General features: G+C 40.6%; 1 protein-coding gene across 1 annotated transcript in view; it reads left to right on the forward strand.

Moving 5' to 3' along the window:
* The window catches only part of LOC145396975 (ionotropic receptor 21a-like), a 188895-nt gene that overhangs the window by 84832 nt on the left and 78085 nt on the right, over positions 1-25978 (forward strand). The window contains exon 8 of the mRNA XM_080270205.1: positions 24570-24714. Coding sequence (XP_080126331.1) covers positions 24570-24714 — 145 coding nt within the window. The remainder of the gene's footprint in view (positions 1-24569; positions 24715-25978) is intronic.

Consider the following 25978-nt stretch of genomic DNA (forward strand, 5'->3'; position numbering starts at 1 on the left):
TGGTCACTATGGAAGCCACGAGGCGAATCGTGATCAAACATGCAGCATACTGTACGTTAGAATTAAACAAAGGATGATGAAATCATAGGCTATGTAACACCTCCCCACAAAGAAAAAGAACTTTACAAAGGAAATTTCTTATTACTCTAAAACAATCTGTCTAAAGTCTAGATAAGCAATCTGCAATAACATTTTCTTTCCCCTTGACATGTTGTATGTCTAATGAATACTCCTGAAGAAGTAGACTCCATCTTCTCAATCTCTGATTTTTATCTTTAAACTTACTAAGGAATTTCAGTGGGTTATGATCGGTATAAATGACTATGGGGTCAAAACCAGAACACAAATAAAAAGAAAAATGCTGTAAACCCAAAATCAAGGCCAAAAGCTCTTTCTCAATAGTTGGGTAGTTCTTCTGAGGTGGAGTGAACCTCCTACTGTAATAAGATACAGGGTGTTCAATACCCTGATCATCCTCTTGCAGCAAAACAGCCCCAACTCCTGTATCACTTGCGTCAACAGCCATCTTAAAAGGCTTAGCAAAATTTGGAGTAGCGAGCACTGGCTGACTTAATAGGATAGCTTTAAGTTTGCTGAAAGAGGATTCACAGTTATCGGTCCAGACAAATTTAAATCCCTTTTTCAGTAGGTCTGTAAGTGGTGATACAAGAATTGAAAAGTTAAGAACAAATCTCCTGTAATAACCTACCACCAAAAATCTTTGTAGCTCTTTCCTACTTTTAGGTCTGGGAAGATCACTTATAACCTGAACCTTAGCTGCTGGTGGTGCAACGTGTCCATCACCTATTATGTACCCAAGGTACTGAACTTTAGCTTGACCAAACTCACACTTTGATAAATTAGCTACAAGATTAGCCTGAACTAAACGCTCAAGAAATTTACTGACATGGCATAGGTGATCTTTCCAGTTGTCACTGAAAATTAATACATCAATGTAAACAACACACCCTGCCAAACCCTCTGTTACAACATTCATGAGCTTCTGAAAAGTGGCTGATGCATTCTTCATACTATATGGCATTACAGAACATGCAAAAGTCTTTCCTAGTGTTACAAAACATGAGATCTCCCTAGCACGTTCAGTCATAGGTACTTGCCAGTGTCCCTTTAACAAATCAAACTTACTTATGTACCTAGCCTTTCCGATCTTGTCTACGCAATCTTCCACGCGAGGGAGAGGGTAAGTGTCTGTTTTGGTTATCTGATTAACACGTCTGTAGTCGATGCAAAGCCGCTGTGACCCACCTGGCTTAGGGACTAGAGTGACAGGAGAACTCCACTCGCTCTGACAGGGCTCAATCATCTTGTGGTCCAACAGGTAGCCAAGCTCCTTCTGGATGAGAGGAACTTTCACTGGGTTCACACGGTAAGGAGGCAGTTTAATTGGCTTTGCGTCTCCAACATGGACATCATGCATCAACACAGTGGTTCTTCCTGGAGTGGCACGGAACACTTGCAGGTACTCCTGCAGTAATGCCGAAAACTCCTGCCTTTCCTCGGGAGCTAGATGAGAAAGCTTAGTCTGGAGATCATTCATGATATCAGGATTCTTCCCCAAACTATCACTCAGGCTCATGCTGCATGGGAGAACTTCACATGCAGACTCGGGTGGAACAGCTGCAGTGCAGACTGGGTTATTTTCGTCCCGCCTGTGATATAACTTTAGCATGTTGATGTGACAAAGATGCTTGTTCTTTCTACGAACTGGTATGGCGATGACATAGTTGACATCACTGAGTTTCTCCATGAAATAAGGACCACTAAACTTGGCTTGAAGAGGTTGCCCATGCACCAGTAGCAGAATCAAAACCTGATCTCCTGGCTGAAAGTGGCGTAACCTGGACTTCTTATCATACCAAGTCTTCATCTTCTCCTGAGCAGCTCGTAAATTCTCTCTCGCCAGCTGTAAATTAGTGGACAGCCGTTCTTTGAACTTCATCACATACTCCAGCAGGTTGACATCATCTTCCTCCGACAGCCAGCATTCCTTGAGTAGCTTAAGGGGTCCTCTTACTTCATGGCCAAACAGTAGTTCAAAGGGTGAGAAGCCCAGTGATTCATTTGGAGATTCTCTTGCGGCAAATACAACGAATGGAAGACCTTTATCCCAGTCTTTCTGATGTTCCAAACAGTATTTCCTGAGCATCGATTTGGGCGTTTGATGATATCTCTCCAACGCTCCTTGGGTCTGGGGATGGTAAGCTGAAGACGTGATCTGGGTGATCCCCAACTCTTTCAGAGACTGCTTGAAAACATTTGACATGAAATTACTTCCCCGGTCTGACTGTACCTCCTTGGGCAGACCAAACTTGGTGAAGAACCCTAGCATTTCCTTAACCACGTTCTTTGCAGAGATATTTCTAAGTGGAATGGCTTCAGGATAACGAGTAGCCATATCAATCAGGGTCAACACATAAGAAAATGCTGAAGAAATCTTAGGAAGAAGGCCCACAATATCCACCAACACACGGGTGAATGGCGCCTCAAAAGTAGGAATGGGAACTAGAGGTGCAATCTTTTCGGTCTGATTACACTTCCCCACAACTTGACAGGTGTGACAAGACTTACAATACCAGGAAACATCTCTGAAGATACCTGGCCAGTAGAAGTGTTTCAAAATGCGTGCCACAGTCTTCCTCACTCCAAGGTGTCCTACCAAACTGGAATCATGAGCCACTCTAATGATATCCTGCCTACAAACACGAGGGATGACAACTTGATGTACAACCTCTCATTCACAGTCGGCTGATGCTGTTGGGGGTCTCCACTTCCTCATAAGTACTCCTGACTTTATATAATAACAAGTAGAAGCACCAGCTGACTCTTCCTCACTGCAAGCAGAGTTAGCTAGACCTTTCAACTCAGGGTCAGCAACCTGCAACTCAACCAACTCTTGACGAGACAAATTATCAACACTACGGGGTACTGCCTCATCTGGTGAGTGGTCCAAATTAGCAAGAAAAGAGTCAGCTAGGATAACATCATCATCATCATTATCCTCTAAGTCACCAGTAACTTTAGACTTAGCCCTAGTGACAGCACATGCAGAGTACACGTCAGGCATATCACAATCCTGGGTCGCAGTCACTGGTTCACTAGACAACTGAGGAGCTGGACACACTTGACTTCCACCAATATCATTTCCAAGTAAGAAAGTTACACCTGACATTGGGAGTGTCTCAACCAACCCAACCATAACGGAACCATTAACAAAACCAGACTCTAAATTCACTCTGCACAGAGGGACAGAGAAGTAATTATTCCCTACACCTTGTAAGATTACAGTTTCATCAGAGGAATTAACATTAGAGCCTAGAACACTGGTCAGCATAAGGGATTGGCAAGCACCTGTATCACGATATATTTTAACTGATTTCCTGTCATTACTGTCCAGAGGACTGACAAAACCATCAGACAGGAAATTAGCACATGAACTCTTGAGAGTATCACCCACGTTACTGCTCAACAGAGGAGCTTCATCATGAGAATTTAATTTACCCCTCAAAGCAGGTTTAGTTAACTCGGTTAAAGAATTCTGGGAACTCTCAAGGGTGGACACTAGAACAATTGACTGAATATTTAGACTCCTTTTTGTTCACATCACGCTGTCTCCTGAAACATTTCTCCGTAGTATGACCAAGCTTACTACAATAAGCACATTTACTTTTCTGAAATCTAGAGGTGAAGCTGGTATTTACTTCCTGAGAAACATCATCTTTATTCTCTTTCCTGTTACCTGTACTCTGAGTAGAGGCAACGTACTTACTCTCAGCTTTCCTTTTTTCTTTAGAATATCTCTTGTGAGTGAGGACATATTCATCAGCTAAAACTGCAGCATCAGACAAATTTTCTATTCTTTTCTCATCAAGATATAGGCTTACATCTTTATTAATACACCTTTTGAAGTCCTCCAGCAAAATCATCTGCTTAAAATTATCAAAATCAGAATTTACATTCTTAGAAAAATAACCACTGCACTAACAGATCTTCTTTGATTTTTGCATACTCAACATGGGATTGCTTATCTTGCTTATAAGTTGTCCTAAATTTTACTCTATAGGCTTCAGGAACAAGCTCATAGGCCTTAAGAATCAAGCTCTTAACTACATCATAATTATCAGATTGATCCTGAGGCAAAGATGCATAAGTTACTTGAGCTTTACCGGTGAGAACAGTCTGAAGGAGTACTGGCCAATATTTTTTTGGCCAATTAAAACCTGTAGCTACCCTCTCAAACAACTGAAAATACTTTGTTAAATCAGATTCATTAAAAGGAGGGACAAGTTTAACATTTTTAGCCACATCAATATCATCAGAGCTAGATGATCCAGTTCCAACTTGTTTCATGCGATACTCATGGTCTGCCTGAATCCTAGCAAGTTCAATTTGTGCCTGAGCCTGTGCCTGTGCCTCCTTAGCACGAGCCTGAAACCCAGCCTCCTTAGCACAAGCCTGAAACTCAGACTCCTTAGCACGAGCCTCTTGCAGGGCTAGCTGCTCATCTGGAGGAGTTACATTAAACAAGCTTTTATTAATCATGTCAACAATTTGATCTTTAGAATGATGAGAGCGAACAGCAATTCCCAATTGTTGAGCAACAAGCTTAAGTTCATTCTTTCTTCTGTTTTCTACATCACACACTGTTTGCACATTTGACAAAAAATCTTTGGCTTCATCAAGAGTAGTAATAGTAGACATCACGAATAAATCACAGTCACAAAATATCAAGCAATATCCTTATGATAATATCCTGAATATTCTGATAAGAGGTCGCCAAATTTATGTTACGGAACACAGAGAGATAATGAACACTTCAAGTGAGAATACTAAAATCACTACTGTCCCGCAAAGTTCCAGGTTCAAAACAAAAGAGTTAGGTAAAATTACAAGTTAAAGTTTAATGCTCAAACTAACAACTAAACATTCAGGACTCATAAGGATAATGTAATGGCAAAAAACAGGTTAAATATATGGTTAACTGCAATAGCCTCTATTAACACGAAATTAGCAAGAGTAAATTTATCTAAGTCAGCCCTGATAAAATGAGAAAACTGGATAATGATCAGTTAATGCAAGATATATTATTACAGATACAAAATATTATTAATAATGGCTGACATCAAAAACTCCACATGAATCACAAAAACCTTACCAGGCCCACGAATTAACACCTTATGCTATACAGTACAAGAAAAAAATGTAATAACACTTATACTCAAATTACACAGCTGCTAGATGGTTGGAGACTTCCTGAGCACTCACAAAAATAATAACAACTGTACAGGGGAGGACAGAGATGTGAACAAAATGAGGATTAGATCTAAGTGGCAATTAATGCGGAGACTGAGCTCATTATAACAAGTAGAAGCACCAGTCAGCTTGTAAGAAGGATGCGCAAATGAAGCCACAGGGGACAAAGAGTTGACACTCCTGCACTGAACAACAGAAAGAACGACTTACTCTACTATAAGGGAGGAGAAGGGGGGAGTGAGGTAGAACACGGAAGCTTGATCACTATGGAAGCCACGAGGCGAATCGTGATCAAACATGCAGCATACTGTACGTTAGAATTATACAAAGGATGATGAAATCATAGGCTATGTAACAATATATATATATATATATATATATATATATATATATATATATATATATATATATATATGTAAGAGATACAAGCAGGGCAATGGATGTTGGAGCAGCTCTAGTGAGAGAGGGCAGTGTTTGGAAACTACTTGTACTGTTGTTTGCAGATGATACTGTGTTGTTAAGTGAAGGCGAAGGGGAGCTGCAGGGTTTGTTGAGTGGGTTTGGGAGAGTGTGTAACAAACGGAATCTATCGGTGAATGTAGGGAAGAGTAAAGTTATGGTCTTCGAGAGAAATGAAGTCAGTGAATGTACAGTTAGGCTGGATGAGGAGGAAATGGAAAATGTGTTTTCGTTTAAGTACCTGGGTAGTGTGATAAGTAAGGATGGATGTTTAGAGGGTGAACTGGTTGAAAGGGTGCAACAAAGAAGGAAGGTTGCTGGTTCCTTGAAAGCAGTGATAAGAAAAGGGAAGTGAGCACGGAAGTGAAAAAGCTACTACACGACAGTATTGTGATACCAACTCTAACGTATGGTTGTGAAGCTTGGACCTTGTTGGAGGGACACAAGTCAAGAGTGAGAGCAGTGGAAATGAGTTATTTGAGAGGAGCATGTGGAGTCACGTGGAGAGACTGACAAATGAGGAAGTGGAGGAGCATTGTGGTGTGGATGTGGATGTGATAGGTAGTGTTAGGAGAAACACACTGAGGTGGTTTGGACATGTGGAGAGGATGGGGAGTGAGAGACTGATGGGGAGAGTGTGTGAGTGAGGTGGAGGAGGGGAGAGGGAGGGGGAGGCCAAGGATGAGATGGAGGGATGGAGTGGAGAGGTATATGAGAGGGGTGTGTGAGCTGGGAGCAGGGCAATGAAATGGCGGGGGACAGGGTGAGATGGAAGAGATTTGTTTGTGGCCACCCCTTACAGGATTAAGGCGTCTGGATATATATAATATATATATATATATATATATATATATATATATATATATATATATATATATTCATTCATTGCCAGACGCCATGTATCCCAAACGGGGTGACCAAGGGCTTAGAGTTAATTGTTTTACAGGGAGGGGCAGTAATCCTCCACCAACCCCACTTGACACGTAGGGATGCCAACAGCATATGGTGTTCCCAGGTGGTCACCCATCCAAGTACTAACCAGAATATATATATATATATATATATATATATATATATATATATATTATACGCAGAGAGAGAGAGAGAGAGAGAGAGAGAGAGAGAGAGAGAGAGAGAGATTTAACAACATAACAGCAATACAGTGCAAGTCTACATAGTCAATTGAATCGAGAATCGGCCATTTTTTTATGTACTTGCTATCTGTCTATCTGGGACATAGTAATAAGGTTACATATTATATAATGGATACATATATACTAGCTTCATTCTCTTGTGCAGTTTATATTCAGATTAATTTTATGTGGTTTGGACATGTGGAGAGAATGGAGAATGAAAGACTGACTAAGAGGATGTATGTAGGTGAGGTGGAGGGAGGGAGAGGGAGGGGTAGACCGAGGATGAGGTGGAGGGATGGAGTTGATAGGTATATGAGGGAGGGGGGGTGGTGAGTTGGAGGGAGGGTAGTCAAATGGTGGGTGACAGAGCGACTTGGAGGCGTTTTGTCTGCGGCCGCCCTTTGCGGGATTAGGGCGTCGGGCTATAGATAGATAGAATTATATACTACAGTATATATAACCCCATATTTTGGTAATTGTATAAAAAATTATACATACAATATTTACATATTTACCCAGTTTGTCTGACTTGTAATGCATAGCTTTTCCACACTGTTTCCAAGTTTTCAATCCTAGCTTGCATTCTGTGCATAACCAGTATTAATATAGCAAATATAATGATGGAGAAAATCATAAGGATGACTGGTGCTAGATTATAAATATAATATGGATGGAACATAATCCTACTATATTCCTTCCAAGGTTGAAATGTTTGATTGACTAGTTGCATGGTTTAAAAACTTAGGTGAAGTTAAAATGTGTACAGGCAAACCCCGATTAATGATACCTGCAAATGTGATACTCCGGAGTAGTGATGGGGGTAGAAATACCATCCTACCCCACCATTTGTAGGCCTACCCCCAGTTTTGCGATGGGTTTTGACTTCTTTTTTTTACAGATTTTGATTACATTTTAGAATTAAATTTTGCGTTTACATTGATTTATAAACTGGTTTTAGACTTTGATTAGTGTGTTTTAGTCATAGGTGGAGTGAACACTTCATTTGGGGTGTGGATTCTCGTCCATCTGACGAGGTACAAAACACTGTACAACTAGGCCTATGCAGCTCAACAAAGAGTAGTTCGTGTTTGACTGCCGAACTGTTATCTAATCTATCATGGAGTGTATAATAATTTTAAATAAATAATAATGATTATGAAAACCTTAGAGAGTAAATATTTCATGCATTGATGAAAACTATGACATCAATTAAACATGTGTTTACATTCGGGCTGTTCAAGGGAAAACGCATTGTTAATACAAAGGAATGTCTAAATAAATGTTGGAATATAAGAAAGAAGAAAATAAAGGAGCTCAGCAACCAGAACAGTAGGTAAAATGGCATAAAGAGGGGCTTTTGAACAGGCTACCCCGAATGCATCATCGGTCGATAAATCATATGTTTACATTCAGGCTGTTCAAAGGAAAATGCTTTGAAAATACAAAAGAATTTCTAAATAAATGTTGGAAAATAACAGGGAATATAATAAAGGAACTCAGCAACCATAACAGTAACAAAAACGACAAAAAGAGGGGCCGTTGAAAAGGCAATCCCGATCGCATCATCGATCACCCTCACTGTCAAGAAAATTTCCCATCGAAACATCAACGATTCTGTCACCACAATTCGCACCTTGGATAATTCTGCGTCATTCATACATTATTTTGCATAACAGATGTTTATTTAATCGTCTTGGGACCGTCTGATGTTGGGACTGTATACAACGCTGCTGCTTCTTCTGTAATGAGTTTTAATACGAGTCGGAGATCGCATTCCTTAGTGACCTTGACTGGATACAAGTGAGATGGGCACTGGTTTTTGGCTTAGGTTAGTTTCTTTTACAGCAGTCAGACCATTTAGATTGGCTTTAAACTTGTTTTTGGACTTATTTGGGTGGGTTTAGGAATAGGTTGGGGGGGGGGGAACCCAAGGCACAAAAATGCATCCCTATACTTTACATGTTAAATGTACCCCGAGATAAGATACCCCGCCTAGCAATGGGTTTTTACTTAACCAGTTGCATCATTAAGATGGGGTATGCTAGCCCTTATACTTAAATTCATCGTAGGTAATGGTTGGAAGAACTTTTGTTTGTGGTTTAACCCGACAACTGCTGAATTAGGTTTCCTGGTCTATCCACCAATGTGCAAAAAAATTAAAAAATAAAACGGTAATAATATCAAAAATAATTTTTGCTCATATTAAATGAAAGAGTGCATGGAAAAGTAGAGGAAAAACACATGGGTTCATTATTTACCTAAGTTCAGTAATGAAGAAGCGCATCTCCATACTAGTAATAGGGAGATACTTAAGATGCGTGGTTGGTGGTGCATTGCACATGTGGTGAAGGAAATAGCTCACTAGAATTGCTAAATGGTACTAGAAACCCATTTAAGAAAAAACTTGCTTATATGATGTATGTACCAGCTACATGTTTTCCGTCATCTGAAGTAAGTAGCAGCTATCAGGTTAAAACAGCATAGCAGTTCTTATTTGGTAATGTGAACAATGAAGGAAAAATATGCACTGTATAAACCAGATGCTGATGTATAGGTTGCTGGTGTGTATGGACAAGTTACGAAAACATGTTTTCTGAGAGAAGGAGAAAAACTCTGAATGTCCAGTGTATTGATGGTGGATGAGTTTATCTGGAGAAAATGTGAAGTTGCAGTGACGATGGATGTTGTGATTCTTTATAATAGCCATTTCACAAGGGTCTGTCTCATCTGGCTGAAACATGAAGATATGCTCAGGACAAAGGTGAAATGCAAGCAGTGATGTATAACATTTCTGTTCAATTGTTGTTTACAGTAACTAACGAAAGCAGCAGTTTCTTAATTACTGGAGGCCATGATGAATTCTGGTTTGATGTTGGTGATGACTAATGAGTCATCTTTTTTAGAGGGAAAAGGGTACTGTATATCTGATTAACTGTGAAAAATCATATGTTATGAATGAAACATGAACTACAATTGATGTAGGTGTGGGTGTTGCTTAAGTATGCATAACATGAAACAAGGGCTTCAAACCATGCTTATTTATGCCTTGATTGATTATTTGACATAGATTGTGAACTGAAAGTAGATTAATTGTGATCCTCCCGTTACCAGCATTAGCAAAACCTCTCACGGAAGCTTGATAATGAGCTCTGGCATTGTCTAACTGAAGTATTATTATGTCATTATGTTCCATGACCACTGTGAAGTCCTGGAAAGGTGTAGTATTTCCTTGCGTGCATTTATTTCCCCCACAATTTCTTGAGATGATTTCTATCTTTTACAGGCTCTTTACAATCGTCATCATTACACAGTTCTGGGTATCAGCTAGCTTATGTTAATATGAGAGAATTTGTGCAATCTTGTTAAATTTCTTATTTATTTCTTCAAGATCATTTTTTGTAGCATATCCAAAATATTACCTAGTGTTGCTAGGTTTCCCTAATTGCTACTGTTTCCATAATTGTGCCAGTCCAAGGTGCTGGGATGCCCTAGATCATGGTGGGCGTAATGGTCTTAGCCTGTTCTAGCTTCCAGTCCTCTAACTTAATGCTTTCAGCCACTTCTTGTGTTGGATGAGCATTTGAGGGACAGCCTTTAAATACCGCTTCTAGCATTCTAGGTGGTCTTACTATATTCTGCAACATGATTGGTAAGCTGTACAGTACGTTCAAACTAGTTTCATTACTCACTGTGTCTTGCACAATAGCTGCAGAGGCGGTTGGTGAAATAAGGCAAAGTTATCTCACTACACGTCGAGGGTGTTAAGGAGGAATTCCCCTTGCAATCTACATAAATAGTAGAATCCATGGAATAATTCTGCTCACCTTTACCCGCCGAGGGCATAACTTTATTAGATGGCTAATTCAATGATGTTAACAAGTCATGCTAGGGGTGATGATACTGATGATGAATATTTGTTATTCTGACTTCAATCTGACTCTTGGAGAAAAATGACTCCGTTCTAAAGTGTTCAAAGTATTACCAATAAAAGGAGTCTAAATCGATTCCTAAGTCATGTAAATGCCTTTTTCTGTTTCTTCTTACTTTCTCTATACCCATTTCAAAGCCAAAAGGTGGCTGTTGTGTATATGTACGCAACGACTTTAACTTGCTCTCGTGTTCCTGACCTTGATTCTCTGGCTTCGGCGTTCCTGTCATTCTCTGACTAAATATATCTGTGCTGTTTACTTATCTCCTAATTGTACCGACTATGAAAAATTCTTCGACTATCTTACTTCTACGATGGAATATATTCTATCCACTTCTTCTTTCTCTGAAATCTCCTTCTCTGAAATCTCCATCCTAGGAGATTTCAATGTTCACCACGAGCTTTCGCTCTCCTCTGCTTTCACTGATCCACCTGGTGAACAAGCCTACATCTATTCTATCCTTAATGACCTAGAGCAGCTTGTACAGCACCCTATACGTATCCCTGACCGCCTTGGAGAGAGCTGCAACATACCTTACCTCTTTCTTACTACTAATCCTTCTGCTAACGCTGTTAATCTTTCCTCTCCATTGGGCTCCTCTGATCACGGCCTTATTACCTTGACCTATCCTATCACTCCGGTACAGCCTGTGGACCCCCGAAAGAAAAGTCGACTGTGACACTTTGGAGCTGCGGATTGGGAGACCCTCAGGCAGTACTTCTTTGATATTCCCTGGAATTATTATTGCTTCCATTGCTGGAAGTCATCTGAGTGTGCTTTGTGCATTGTGGAGGTTATTCTCCCTGGCATGGAAGCTTACATTCCCTTCTCATATCCTTTGACTAATGCAAGAAAGCCTTGGTTTAGTCATGCTTGTTCTATTGCTGTCCGCAACAAGGAGAGGGCCTATAAAAACTACCAGAACCCTGAATCACATCTTGTTGATGTTTCTGCCCGAAATCGTGCTAAGTCTGTTCTTCGCTGTGCTAAAAAGATTTCATCCATACTATATACTCTCAACTCTCCAACTCGAATTCTTCCTGGTCCTTCTGGCACCTTGCCAAAAACCTTTCTAACTTTACCTCATCATCCTTCCTTCCTCTTTTCTACTCTGATGGCTCTGTAGCTATTTCTTCTACTGATAAAGCAGATCTCTTCACTCAGACTTTCTCCTCCAGTTCCACCCTAGACAATTCAGGTGCTGTTGCTCCATCACATCCCCCCTCTGATTCCCTCATGACTGATATCTTCAGCTGATGTAGTTTCTGCCATCACTGGCCTTAATGCTAACAAGGCATATTGGCCTGATGGAGTCTCTCCTGTTGTCCTCAAGAACCGTGCTTCTGTGCTTACACCCTGCCTAGATAAACTCTTTCGCTTTGTCTATCGACTTGTACCTTTCCTTCATGCTGGAAGTTTGCTCTCATTCAGCCAGTCCCAAAGAAAGGTGAACATTTCCAACCCTCTAACTATCGTCCAATTGCTTTAACATCCTGCGTCTCAAAAGTTTTTGAGTCAATTCTTAACGGAAAATTTTTAAAGCATCTTTCCTATCATAACCTTTCTGATCATCAGTATGGATTCCCTCATGGACACTCCACTGGTGATCTTCTCACCTACCTTTCAGACTCCTGGTCATCCTGTTTTCGGGAGTTTGGCGAAAGCTTTGCCATTGCACTTGACATCTCAAAGGCTTTTGATCAAGTCTGACATAAATCTTTAATTTCCAGACTGCCCTCAAACAGTTTCTATCCTTCTACCTGTGCCTTCATCTATAGCTTCCTTTCTGGTCGTTCTGTAGCCGCTGTTGTAGACGGCCATTGTTCTTCTTCTAGATCTATCAACAGTCGTGTTCCTCAGGGCTCTGTCCTATCACCAACTCTCTTTCTTTTATTCATCAATGACCTTCTAAGCTGTAGATCTAACTCTATCCACTTGTATGCTGATGATTCCACCCTTCACCTATCCATTAGGTTCTTGCAATGTCCATCTCAGCAGTTACTTCAACAAACAAGGGATGAGGCTATGGCACACTTAATGTCTGACTTGGCTCGTATCTCTGACTGGGGTAAAAATAATCTTGTTGTTTTTAATGCATCAAAAACTCAGTTTTTACACCTATCAACCAGACACAATCTTCCACAGGTATACCCACTGTTGTTTAATAATATCCAGCTCAATCCTGCATCATCCTTCAACATGCTTGGGGTTTTGTTCAGTCGGGACTTATCTTGGAAAGATCATATTACATCTCTTGTAATATCTGCTTCTAAGAGATTGGGTGTGCTAAGCCAACTCCGTACCTTCTTTACCCCTACACAGTTGTTGACTTTATACACGGGTTTTATTCCCGCTGTGTAGAGTACAACTCTCATGTGTGGGGAGGCTCCCCACATACAGTACTTCTCAAAGGGTGGAGTCAAAGGTTTTTCGTCTCGTTAACTCTCCTTCTCTTACTGGCTCCCTTCAACCTCTGTCTCTTCTCCGCACTGTTGCATTTTTATCTCGTTTCTATCACTACTTCAATGGTCACTGCTCCCCTGGACTGTCTGCTTGCATCCCTCCACCCCTAAGCAACAAACCCTCATCCCTTTTCTGTCCAACTCTCTAATGCAAGAGTTAACCGTTACTCCCAGTCCTTTATTTATGCAAAAGGTCAGCTCTGGAACAGTATCCCTCCGTCTGTGTTTCCTGCTTCCTATGATCTCCAGTCTTTCAAACGCAGTGTGTCGTGACATCTCGAAATTGAACGGATCTTGAATTCAGCTCTCTTTTGTATTGTTTTTGTTTCCTTCTTGGAAGGAACGGCTTGTGGGCTCCTGGCCTTTGGTCCCTTTTTTCTTGCATAAAAAAAAATGTGTATTAGTTGCACCTATGTTTGAATGTTTGGTTTGCAATCGTAATTTATTCCGGTATGTATTAATTTCTTCTGGTTTATTACCATTGTATGTACGGCACTAGGTTTTTTGGTTGTATCCGATGTTTTATAATTGCAGACCAAATTTCTTGAGACCCTTTTTAAGTGATCAATATGAATTTCCTTCTCTTTGTCACTCAGTGGTGAATTAATATGAATACCATATTGCCTGCTCTCTTAATTACTCTGCATGGGTCTAAAAATTTTGCTGACAGTTTATTCTCTTTAGTGAGAATCATGCCATAGACAATGTCACCTTTGCTAAAATTTGATTCTCTTGCTTTCTTATTAAACGATTCCGTCATTTCTTCCTTGGACATCGTTAACTATTTCGTTAACTTTGTGTGTATCTCCTGGAATTCACGTACGCGTAGTTTAGGATAATCTTCATAATTTTATATAAACATTTATTCGCCTTCCAGTATCTCGTATGGGAGACGTTTGTCCATCCCATGAATAATAAAATAAGGTGTGTCTCTTGTAGACTTGTTAAGTGCACAATCAGTTGATGCTTCAACTCTGTGGATCCAATCATCCCAGCCTGCATAATTCTCATTAAGTAAGTGTCATAGTACATCTAGTACTTTTTTATTCTGTCTCTCTACCAATACGTGGGAAGCTGGATGATGAGCTAAAACATTAACTTTTTTAAATACTTTATTGCTTGCATATTTCTTGTAAAATTTCAGAGTTAAATTCTTATCCATTGCCACTTATTAGTATATTTGGTGTGGTGAACCAACAGCTAACATTATCTACGATTACCCCACACGACTGTTTCTGCACTCTTATCCTTAATGGGGACCAAAATTACATATCGTGAGAAATGATCAGTAGCAACAAAAAGATATTGATTATTATTATTAGATAATAGTATTTTAAGTCAACGACGATAACGTCCCACGGTTGGTTGGGCACAGGATATTTCCCTAAAGATGCTGGTGTTAAAGTGTAACCTTTGTGCTTTGCACATGATTCACATCTGTCAATGTGATTATCTATGCCTTTGCGTTATGATGGCCGGTAATATGATATCCGGGCCTGCCTGAATGCTCTATCTTTGCCAGGATGCCCTGCATGTGGACTATCGTTTATTATCCTTAAAATGTGAGGTATGATTGTATTAAGAGGAACTAACTGTCTGATATTTTTCCAAAGATTTAGTTGTTCTGGATTTACCCTAGATAAAGTATTGATTACCAGTGTGCATTGTTCAAGTGGTGCAATCATCAGCACAATTTCGCTGCAAGCCTGCTCGTGTGATGTGGTCGCTTTGTCTGGCAAAGGTGTTAGGGTACTAGTTGCCACACAGGCTTTTTTACACTTTAACCCCTTAACCGCAGGGCGTCACTTTCGTGACGCTTGGGAGCAAGGGATCATACCACGGGGCGTCGCTTTTGTGATTCTGTGTTATTTTGAATTCACCCGGGTTTCCAAGTGGGGGCTTGTATCATCTATCAGTACTGCCAATGTCCAACACTAGTCAGCACTCCTAATCTCATCTGTACTCCCATCCATTGTTGACAATTTAGCCATTTCTCCCCGTTCTTGACTCCCCTCCCTACCCCCCCTCCATTACCCTATCCTCTCGCCTGCCCGGCCATGCTACGCTAAGTAAATCTTCCCTGGAATTTTACACTGATTTCATCCATTGAAATAAGCCCTATGCCCTATTCTTATACCAAACAATATATACAAGAAAGAAATAAGGTAAGTGAGAGTGCCATACACCTGGAATTGGCTAATTATCACCTGACAACGCCTCACGTGCACTTGTTCGCTAATTTTCGCTGTTTTTTTCCCCTTGAAATATGCCGTATAATCTATTTTCGTAATAAATATACATATAAGGAGGGAAGGGAGAAGCCTAAGTGATATTTACATTCACCTGGAACTACCTAATTTATAATGTATTGTCTAGATTTCCTGCCAATCATTTCAGTGAAATACATAGCTGTTTCAAGAGCTACGTTGGTAGTACTGAATATCCCCTAAGTAGGCCTCTACTCCGGCCGTCCCTTATCAGTTCTCTCTCATCTTCCGAAGAGGAGGTACGTCTGTTGCTCTTGCTGACTTCAGGGCCTTTTTCACCCCCATGCAAAGGGCCCTGTGACCTTTACCCCTTACTAAACCTCGTGTAGAAAGAGGTAAAGGGCTGACAATTGATAAAAGAGTGACTACGATCTTTCTATTGAGTAAAACAATGCAAGTGGAATTGTAAATAATGTGTAAACAGCAAGTGAAAGTAATGAATGTAAATATACGTGAACAATGGAAAATAGTTTTAAAAGTTACTTCAAGTGACAGTGCATAACACAGTGTAAATAAAATTGAAATGTAAATAACGTAAATAAAATAGAGAACGTAAATAGAAATGTAAATGAGTAGTATTATAAGAATACGAGTATATACCCTAGGAGTAATGAAAGTGAAAGTTTCACTCAAGCATGTCTGAATACTATGAGTTATGAGAGTGAAGATGAAAGTGACATTCACTCTCAATGCTAGTATACAGGACGAGAAAGTGAATGCTACGTATTTTACTGAAAGAAATTGAATCCCTACAGTGACAATAAACTAATACTACTGAAGGAAACTTATGGATAAAGACTGTAGATATATATAAGTGTTATATAGTAATAGAAATATAATGTGTGAGGGGTTTTATGAATAACAAATGACAGAGTACCAAGAGTGAACTAGCGCAAGTGCGGCGGTCAGACGCGCTCATAATTTTCATTGCTTTCACAGTGTTTTTTTTTTTGGAGTATGGATCCCAAACTACTTGAAAATCATAGAGTAGTGTTTATAGTGTTAATATCTGGCTGTGGTAATCATATTACGGGTTGTCGGGAAGTGTAAAGTGGAGACTTCGTTACCCAACTTCAGAGGTCTCCACAAGTCCTACGGTAACTGACGAAGGCTCAACAAACATTCCAGGAGAAAGCTGAAGGTATGTGCCATAAGCATATATAATTTTAATATTCTAGGGCTAATAACTGATTTTTGGCAAATATGTTTTGAGAGTCTGTCGGAGCCCGAATAACCCCGCGGCACATGCAAAACATCAGTAAACATGCCCGCGGTGTAGGGGTTAAAGAGGTGTTTGTAAGAATTGGTACTATGAATCACCCAGAATGCAATATTCGTTATATCTGATCAGCATAAAAGTGTTTGAAAGACGACAGAAAAATTTTGTGGAATGATGAAACTTCCGCCCTCTCCCCCGTATCCCTTCTCATGACCCTTCCCAGCCTCCCTATCACCACACCTCCCCCCCTGCTTTCCTTCTTCTCCATGCCTTTCTTTCCTTACCCTGCCTACCTTATTAATTTTTATTCACTGCGCCAACCTACATAATTGACCGAACTCTTCTCTATTTCTTGTCTGGTCCTGTAACCTTTTTGTCTTTCTACATTTGTGAGATTCTTGCCATGCCACAGTCTTCTTCTCTCACTCCTTACTCCAAATATGATGCAGTAGTTCAAAACATTATTGATTCTGATACTGCTTCATGAATCTGTGAACAGTATGAGGAGAATGGGAATATTTTCCTAGAGAAGAGAGAGGGTGAGAAATAAGAGGAATGGGCACAAATGTTTGTTTACTCGTAATTACGGCTACTGTAATAATAGCCGCAGACTGCCACTTCCACTCAAATAAACACCAGTAATGAATACATCACACGAACGAGACCTCAATGTTCCTAAATCTCCCGGATGTTGGTGGTGACAAAGCGTGGAGAAAAGAAAGATAACTGGAATAAAAGAAGTGGGAAGGAGACGGGAGGGCGAGAATGGGAGTCCAACAGGAAGGAGTATTGATAATTTGCCTTGGATATAGTTGGTAGTACCGCGAGCAACTGGGAATGGGGCAGACTGGGTTTAGTGAACAGTCGAGAGACCTGCAATGTGCAATGGAGTTAGTGCCGTGGATAAATGAACGAAGGTAGAGAATGTGGGGAGAGGAGACAGTGGAGAGGCATGAAAATGAGTGGGGGGTAGGAGGGAGAGGGAAAGGTGTAGGGGACATTAGGAGGAGTAAGGGGGAGAGAGGGGAAGGGAGCTTAGACACGGTTATAATGAGGAATGCCAGAATATTACGCTCATACATCATTCTATAACATTCCGTGAACTCCTGCACTATTTTATCCTAATCATATACTGAATGCAGAATACTGTACTCAACACAGTCTCTAGTACCATTGCTTAAAAACACGTCCTTAACCCGTCACGTCCCTAGGTTTTCTGCACCTCTGACATCCCCCAATCCCGAGGTATTTTTGAAAACATTTTTTTTGGCTAAAACATCCGGTTTTGGTGAGAACATCGAAAATTCATAGAGAAATCGCTCACCTGAGGTTTAAAATACTCGATCCAGGTAGGAGTTCCTCCTTACCTGACTGGGTTTTCTAACATGCTGGCACCAAAGAAAACGAGTTCTATGGGAGGGTAACTATTTCACACAACTCATAAACCGTATTTATTTATTTACTTGGTACGAAATTATGTGTAGTATGAGAGTATATTGGTTTTCAAGCAGTAATATAGGCATTATAAGCATTGTTTCCCTCACTAACTAATCACCATACCTGACTTTTTTTGCCACATTACCTGATCATTATTTCTGACTGTTTCTTCTTCTAATGCTATGTAAACTTTGTCCTCCACATTGTCATCGATTGGGGAATCACTCTGGCCCTGAATATCTTTACTGGCCAGGTCACTGGTAACAGGTGAATTGCCGAGACAATGGCGTGAGGGGGGGAGGGGGGAGGTTATGCGGTGTAAGGCATTGTCCCTGGTTGGCATCTTGTAGAGGAATAGAAGAAGGTGTCCCGTGTATACGTACGAAAAATCACACATGAAAATTGAAAATTGTGCAAATTAGGGGCCTTGCAATTGCACGACGTACCAGTATGTCGCCGGGACTGGCAAATGCAAAATGTTGCAACGTACCCATACGTCGACGGGACGGGGCATATAAAAGTCTATGTGGCAACTATAGTAGTCCTCATACATTGTTGCCAGACAAAAGGACTCACACACATGAGTAGACCTGCAGCAAATTTATGTTGACGATTGTACATGTAGCCTGGTTGGGTGGGCAGGGTCAGGTGGATGGCCGAGTAGATGAGTGTTCAGGGAGAGGTGGGAAGGTTGTGTGGGTGCATGCAATGGATGACACTGTTGGGTGAGAAGGGTGATTGGAATTCGTTTGTGGGAAATGTGGGTGGTAGGGGTCGGTGGGCAAGGTAGGACATCGGAATGTGTGGGCTGAGTGAGTCACCAGAGTGAGTGGGCATGGTAGGTCACCAGGGTAACTGAGACGATTTTGTGGTCGGGATGCTCTGGGTAGTTGGGTTGGATGGCTGCATGAGTTCGGGGTGGTGAAGTGAATGAGTGAATGTGTTGAGTGGCACAGTCGGGTGAGCTTCATGGGAGGCATTCATGGGTTAGCAGGGTGGAGGGCAGGGATCGGTGGGCTGGGTGGGTGGCCGGGGTGAGGTCGGTGGGTTGTTGGATGGGTTGAATGGGTAGGTGGCTGAATAGGTTGGTGGATATGTGGCTGTCTATGTGACAAAACAAGAGAGGGACTTATGTGGCAATATAACTTGTCACTGTTACCTGGATTTTAGTAAATTGGTTAGAACACGTTGAATAAATATTTGGAAACCAAACTCTATACATTAGGGCCATTGTATTGAAATTTGCTAAAACTTCAATATAATTGCTTTTCATGGAACTAAAGGTGAACCTACGCACTTAAAAATACACCTAATAGTAAGATATATGAAGGTAACATTACATGCTGCAAGACGTGAGAGTGAGCGAAGCTTCATATCTCCGATCCATCCGCCTAACAAGTCAGTGTTTTGGTGGGGGTAAGGAGAGGGAGTTAAGGGGTAGACGTGTACGATTAACCGGACCTCTTGTGGCAGATTACCCTGTCCCGCGATTTTTTTTCCGGAGTTGTACCCACTAGTTCCAGATAGGGAGTCAATCGCTCCACCGGGTTGGGACGATCCATTCCTAATAATAACATCATCACGAAGATTCTCTATGTGAGCGGTAGTTAAAGTGGGTGTGTGAATATGATGGGGTCTTTGGGGTGCGGTGTCTGTTGGAGTGTTTTGTGATGCATGCAGGGGAGAGGTTGTGGAGGGGGACTGATACAGGTGAGACCCTATGAAGAAGAAATAAAATAAAATGTGTCATTAAAAAAAAAAGAGCCTTGTGATCACGGATACTTTACATAGCCCCTAATATTGTTATTATTCATAAATAGAAATCTACTAGCTACTCATAAAACATGCCTCTTCCTGCATGTAAGACTGTTTCTTTCCCAGTGAGAAATCGGATAAAATATCAACAACTGTCGAGAAATGCAATGAAAACAACAACAATAATAATAATAATAATAATAATAATAATAATAACCATGATAATAATCCATGGTGATAAAAAAAATCCAAGTATAACCAAACATTCTCGTACACATTGGGTAGATGACAAACAACATTCACATTACTGGGGAGGGTTTTACTGTTTGTGATTAACCCGCGCCGTCCCGAGGACGTACTTCCACGTCCTCACGTTTTGTCACAGCTAATCCCGAGGACGTACTTCAACGTCCTGCAATTGCAAGGTTCATAATTTCCACAATTTTCAATTTTCGCGAGTCATTTTTGGTACGTATACACGGGACACCTTCCTCAACAAGATGCCAGGCAGAGACAATGTCTTACCCAGCATGACCTCCTCCCCCCCCCTGCAGGCCCTTTTCTCAGCAATTCACCTGTTATCAGTGACCTGGTCAGTATAGCCATGTCATGCCACGGTACGAAATTCAGGGCCAGAGTGATTCCCCAAACAATGACAATGTGGAGGACAAACTTTACATAGCATTAGAGGAAGAAACAGTTAGAAATGATGATCAGGTAATGTGGCAAATAAAGGTCAGGTATTAGTGAGTGAAACAATGCTTATAATGCCTATATTACTGCTTGAAAACCAATATACTCTTGTACTACATATAAATTCGTAACAGTAAATAAATAAATACCGTTTATGAGTGGTGTGAAATAGTTATCCTCCCATAGAACTCGTTTTCTTTGGTGCCAGCCTGATAGAAAACCCAGTAAGGTAAGGAGGCTCTCCTACCTGTAATGAGTATTTTAAACCTCAGGTGAGCGATTTCTCTATGAATTTTCGATGTTTCTCACCAAAAGCGAAAGTTTAAGCACAAAAAAAAAAAGGTCGAAAAATGCCCAGGATTGGGGGGTACCAGTGGTCGAAAAGTGGCCGGGACGGGGCGGGTTAATGATGAAAATGGGTAGATTTATATATATAATTTGAATACAAGTATTGCATAAAAAATAAGCTACGATATCATGTCATTCGTTAAGATCAATATGCGATTGCCTATACAATCTTTAAGCTAGGAAGAGCAAGTAATTACACTTTCGGGGTTGGATTATAGTTTTTGAGTCACCCTGTAGAGGTCGTTGCCTTTCTCGTTGCTGGATGGTGTCTGGCTGTTGTCAAGGTTAAGCGGTGGTGGTACTAGTACCAAGGTTAATTCTCAGACTGAATTAACTATGCTTACTTATGATAAATATTTGCAGACACAAGTATTTATCAGCTAAGGGACTTTGATCTGTTACTGTTCCCACCCCAAATCAGTTCTTTTTAATCTGAGTATGGTATTTTATTGCACTGAATATATATATATATATATATATATATATATATATATATATATATATATATATATATATATATATGTATATATTAGTCTGCTGACCTCCCATGACATCTGTGAACCACATAATGTTTATGCCACCAACTTTGGCTCTGTGGACACACTTCTTTTCTCCTCATTGCTGGGGACTGTATATTCCATTTCCATTCACCCTAACATCTCCAACAGAGAATGACCAATATGCTAGAAAAAAAAAAAAAAAAAATCTTCACCCCTCACTAACTACTGCACTACCCACGCCAGTGGCTTTAACGGAACAGACTGGGATCTTTTCAAAGCCAGGGACAAACCCAAACAATCTTGTCAGACAGGATACGTGACTCTCGATTTCTATACGATCTACCTGAGACAAGACGAAGCATTTTTACACATGTTCTGACCACTACCTGCATCAATAAACATGAGGTCATAGCTTTAACTTGCACCTTTTTTTCCTTTTCTTTTTCACTTCCGTCATCTTCATTTTCTAACTAAGGAATTTATGCTTCCAGCATCATAATGCAATCGCTCCATTCAATATACTGGGGAGTATGTTATCATGACCCTCTATTTCCACACATGCAAAACTTTCTTCTGTTATAAGCTATATATTGCACTCAAACTTCCAATTGATCTTTAATTCATGGGGTGAGCATACTTGTAAGGCAGGTTTCAAGTACTCACATGACTTTCGATTTCAAAACGATCTGCCCGTCACAGAACGAAACATGATCAAACACGTTAACGTTCTGACCACAACCTGTATTAGCAAACGTGATGTAATACCTTTAACTTGCACCGTTCTTCTTTTTTTCCACTAGCCCACCTTCATTCGCTGACTGAGGAATTTATGATTATAGCACCATGATACAATCATGTCCATTCAATCTTTTAGGGGAGTATGTAATCATGATCCTCTATACCACTCATGCTAAACATTCTTCTGCTATACCCCACATATATTTTATTCAGTCTTCGGACTGATGATTACTGCATGGGTGAGTGTGAAATACATTATGTATTGTACCATTTTCAAACATTATTATGTGCTGATACAGTTGGAGGTGGGGGGGGGGAATAGGCCTACTTCCCACTGCCCTACTCCCCATGATGCAGTAGCTCACACAGCCCATTGTCCCTCTATCCATCTACTCCATTTTTCCAACATCTTAATGTTCGTTACATCCTCAGTCATTCACACATTGCTGCACGAAAGCTCACTTCCAGCAACGAATGGGTAGGGGTGTATGACCAGGCGGTAACATTCCTCCTGACTCGGGCTTGGATTACTCAGATTTGGGGAGAATGTTTCACACTTTGGAAGACCATTTAGGTCAAAGATCATTAATACAAAGGTCATTGGGTACAAAGCCAGGGTGCGAATAGGAGTGGGCTGCTCACAGTTGGGGTACGTTTCATACCTTCAAGGTCATTCAACTCAAGGTCAAAGGTCAGGGGAACATACCTCTCATCTCACTGGGTACATAGGGTGCATAAACAAAGGTCATGGACCTCAGGGTCAAGGGCATGCAAGGGCATCACGCATGAGGCACAAAATATGCTACTCAAATGCACCAAAACTATTCACAACATGCACTGAAATTATTTTAAAAAAACGTGGAATGGGAGAACAAAGGAGTAGAAGTAGCTGGAGAATACTTAAACCATTTAAGACAGGGAGATGGCATTGTCCTAATCTCAGAAACATCAGAGACATTACAAGAAATGCTAAATGACCTACAGAGAATGTCTCAAAGCAGAGCTAAAGATGAACCGGAGGAAAAAACTAATATTTAAATCAAATATACCAATAAGCATCATCAAAATAAATGAAATAAAAAACACAACGACTTTGAGAGGTCTAATTAACTGAGACAAATACAAAAACTAACAAAAGGCAATGAAAACGCAATAAATAACACGCAGTGAAACTGGATGGAGAGCTTTCGCTACACACAGGGATATAATGAAATGTAGTTTGCCAGTATATATGAAACAAAAAGTATATAAAGAATGTATAATTCCAGCTATGACGTACGATTGTGAAACGTGAACACAGACAAAATTAGTGGAAAACAAACTAATCTGTTCTCAAACATGATAGTAAAGGTCAGTGTTGGGAGTATTTATGAGAGGTAGGAAGAAATCAACCGGGGTGAGAGAACAGACTAAAGTCAAATACATTATACTCTAGAAGTTATAAAATTACAAAAATGGATCTGGGCAGGTCATGTTGCAAAAACAGGGAATAAACGATGCAGCACGAGCTTCAACGATTAGACTACGGGAGATTGCGGGCGTAGAAGGAAAAAGGCAAGGCAGGAGATGGAGAGATGAGATAGAGAAGTTTGCAGGCAAAACCTGGCAGGGATTGTCACAGTAAAGGAATTCGTGAAGGTTTGGGGAAACGGTGAACTTGCAATGGCTGATTCTCTCTCTCTCTCTCTCTCTCTCTCTCTATCTTCTCTATCTATATATATATATATATATATATATATATATATATATATATATATATATATATATATACATATATAGAGAGGTGGCCTGCAGTCCTATCGGACCCAGGTTCGAATCCCGGCTGGGGCAGGGAACAGTTTAAGGATTTGAATTTCATTAAATCAGGCTTTACCGATCTACCAGAAGACCCGCCGACATGTCGTAAAAATACCCCCGCTAATACCAATACACCAGTCCTGTATGAGACAGCCCTAGCATGTATTCGATATGGACGGTGGGTGTTAGCGCCGAAGTGGTGACATGTAGAGGTGTATGGTATGTAGGAGGACTGCTGGGCCTTGATAGCAGGCTGTGAAGCCTATGCCCAGAGTCGGACACATAAAATATATATATATATATATATATATATATATATATATATATATAGATATATATATATATATATATATATATATATATATATATATATATACTGAATTGGTGACAAAATAAACCTTGTCTAGGTCGTGAGCTATGAAACGGGATATTTTTTTTTAATTTACACTTTACTGTACTAAAGAAAGAGATTTGCATCAAAGTATGTAGATATGGTCCCTATGTTGACAGGTCCATATTAATTTTCCCCTTCTCTCTGGCATTTGGTGGTCATTTCAGGTGGCAGCATTTGAGTTCCCGCCAGATATCATGTATGACCGACATGATGGTGGACAGCTGCGTCTGTATGGAAGGGAAGTGGAGTTGATAAGAACACTCTCCACCGCCTGCAACTTCACAGTAAACTTCTTGGAGCCTCCACCGGGTAAGGAGATTTCTATCAGAGGGTTGGTTACAGGGTATTGTTCACATAAGGCCACGGAGAACTGAACGACTGATCACCCCCCCCCCCCCTTTGAATGCTGTAACTGAGTATCCTAGTCCCGTGCCAGTTCGTTCCTAAGGGGGCAATAGAGAATGAATTAGTAGGAAAAGTAGAATATTCTTAAATAACATACAATATTCAGTTAAAGGTGTTTTCTCCTGTTCTTCCGTATGTTTCATAGTTGCATGAATACAGATTTTTATGATACTTGAACTTCCATCAGCTGCATGAGATAATCCAGCAGAAGCTAAAGAATCTTTTACTGCAGAATGGTGTAAGGTTTAGTTATTTATCAGCCATTTTCAGATCCGTAATGATATTGATCACTTGATGAAGGCCTGAATAGATATACAAGTACGGGATGGTACTGTACAAGAGTGATTCAAGCTATACTGTAGAATACGCACAGCAAACATGTGCACCCATACCTCACAACAGCATGCTTTCGGAAACGTAGGGGCTTACAGCATGTCCAAATATCATTAGCAGTCCTAAAACGTGTTCATAAAAAAATGAGCTAAAAGTTTTCTGCAACGGTTGCTAGGCAAAGATTCGTTGAGAACCAGTTTCTCCTTCCTGAAAAAAGGATGTTCCCTAATGACTCCAAGCAAACTGTGGGATGAGGAAAAAAATGTCAAATGTTAAAAAGTAAGCTACACCGGGCAACAAGACCGGCGTCCCTCTACGTCCGTCCCCCTTAAATGACTGCTTAATCGCTTCCCAGGTGGGGAGTTGGGGGGAGCGGGGGGGGGGAAGCGTGTGTCTGAACTTTTCCTCAAGAGATGGCACTGACGTATGGTTGCTTGAAACAAGTTTCACCCCCAGTGACTGGGTAGGGAATGTGTATCAAGCTCAGTCAAGTAGGGGTGATACACATTAGCCTTGTCTTATGACTCAGAGCATAGATGACGATGGTAGATGATGACGATAGATCGTGATGATGGAGGATGATGGTGACATGATGGATGATACATGATGGATTGTGATGGCAGATGATGGATGATGGACAACGGATGATGGATGGTGAGGATGATGAACGGATGATGGATGATTCATGATGATAGATGATGGATGATATCGTTAGATGATAGTGATGGATGATGAAGGATGACAGATGGTGAATGATAAATGATGGATGACAGATGGTGGATGATAAATGATAGGTGATGATGGATGGCGATGAATTATGATGATGATCATGCCT

Source organism: Coenobita brevimanus, chromosome 40 (assembly GCF_032717465.1).
Source record: "Coenobita brevimanus isolate Jiangsu-jjx chromosome 40, ASM3271746v2, whole genome shotgun sequence".
Taxonomy (NCBI): Eukaryota; Metazoa; Arthropoda; class Malacostraca; order Decapoda; family Coenobitidae; genus Coenobita; species Coenobita brevimanus.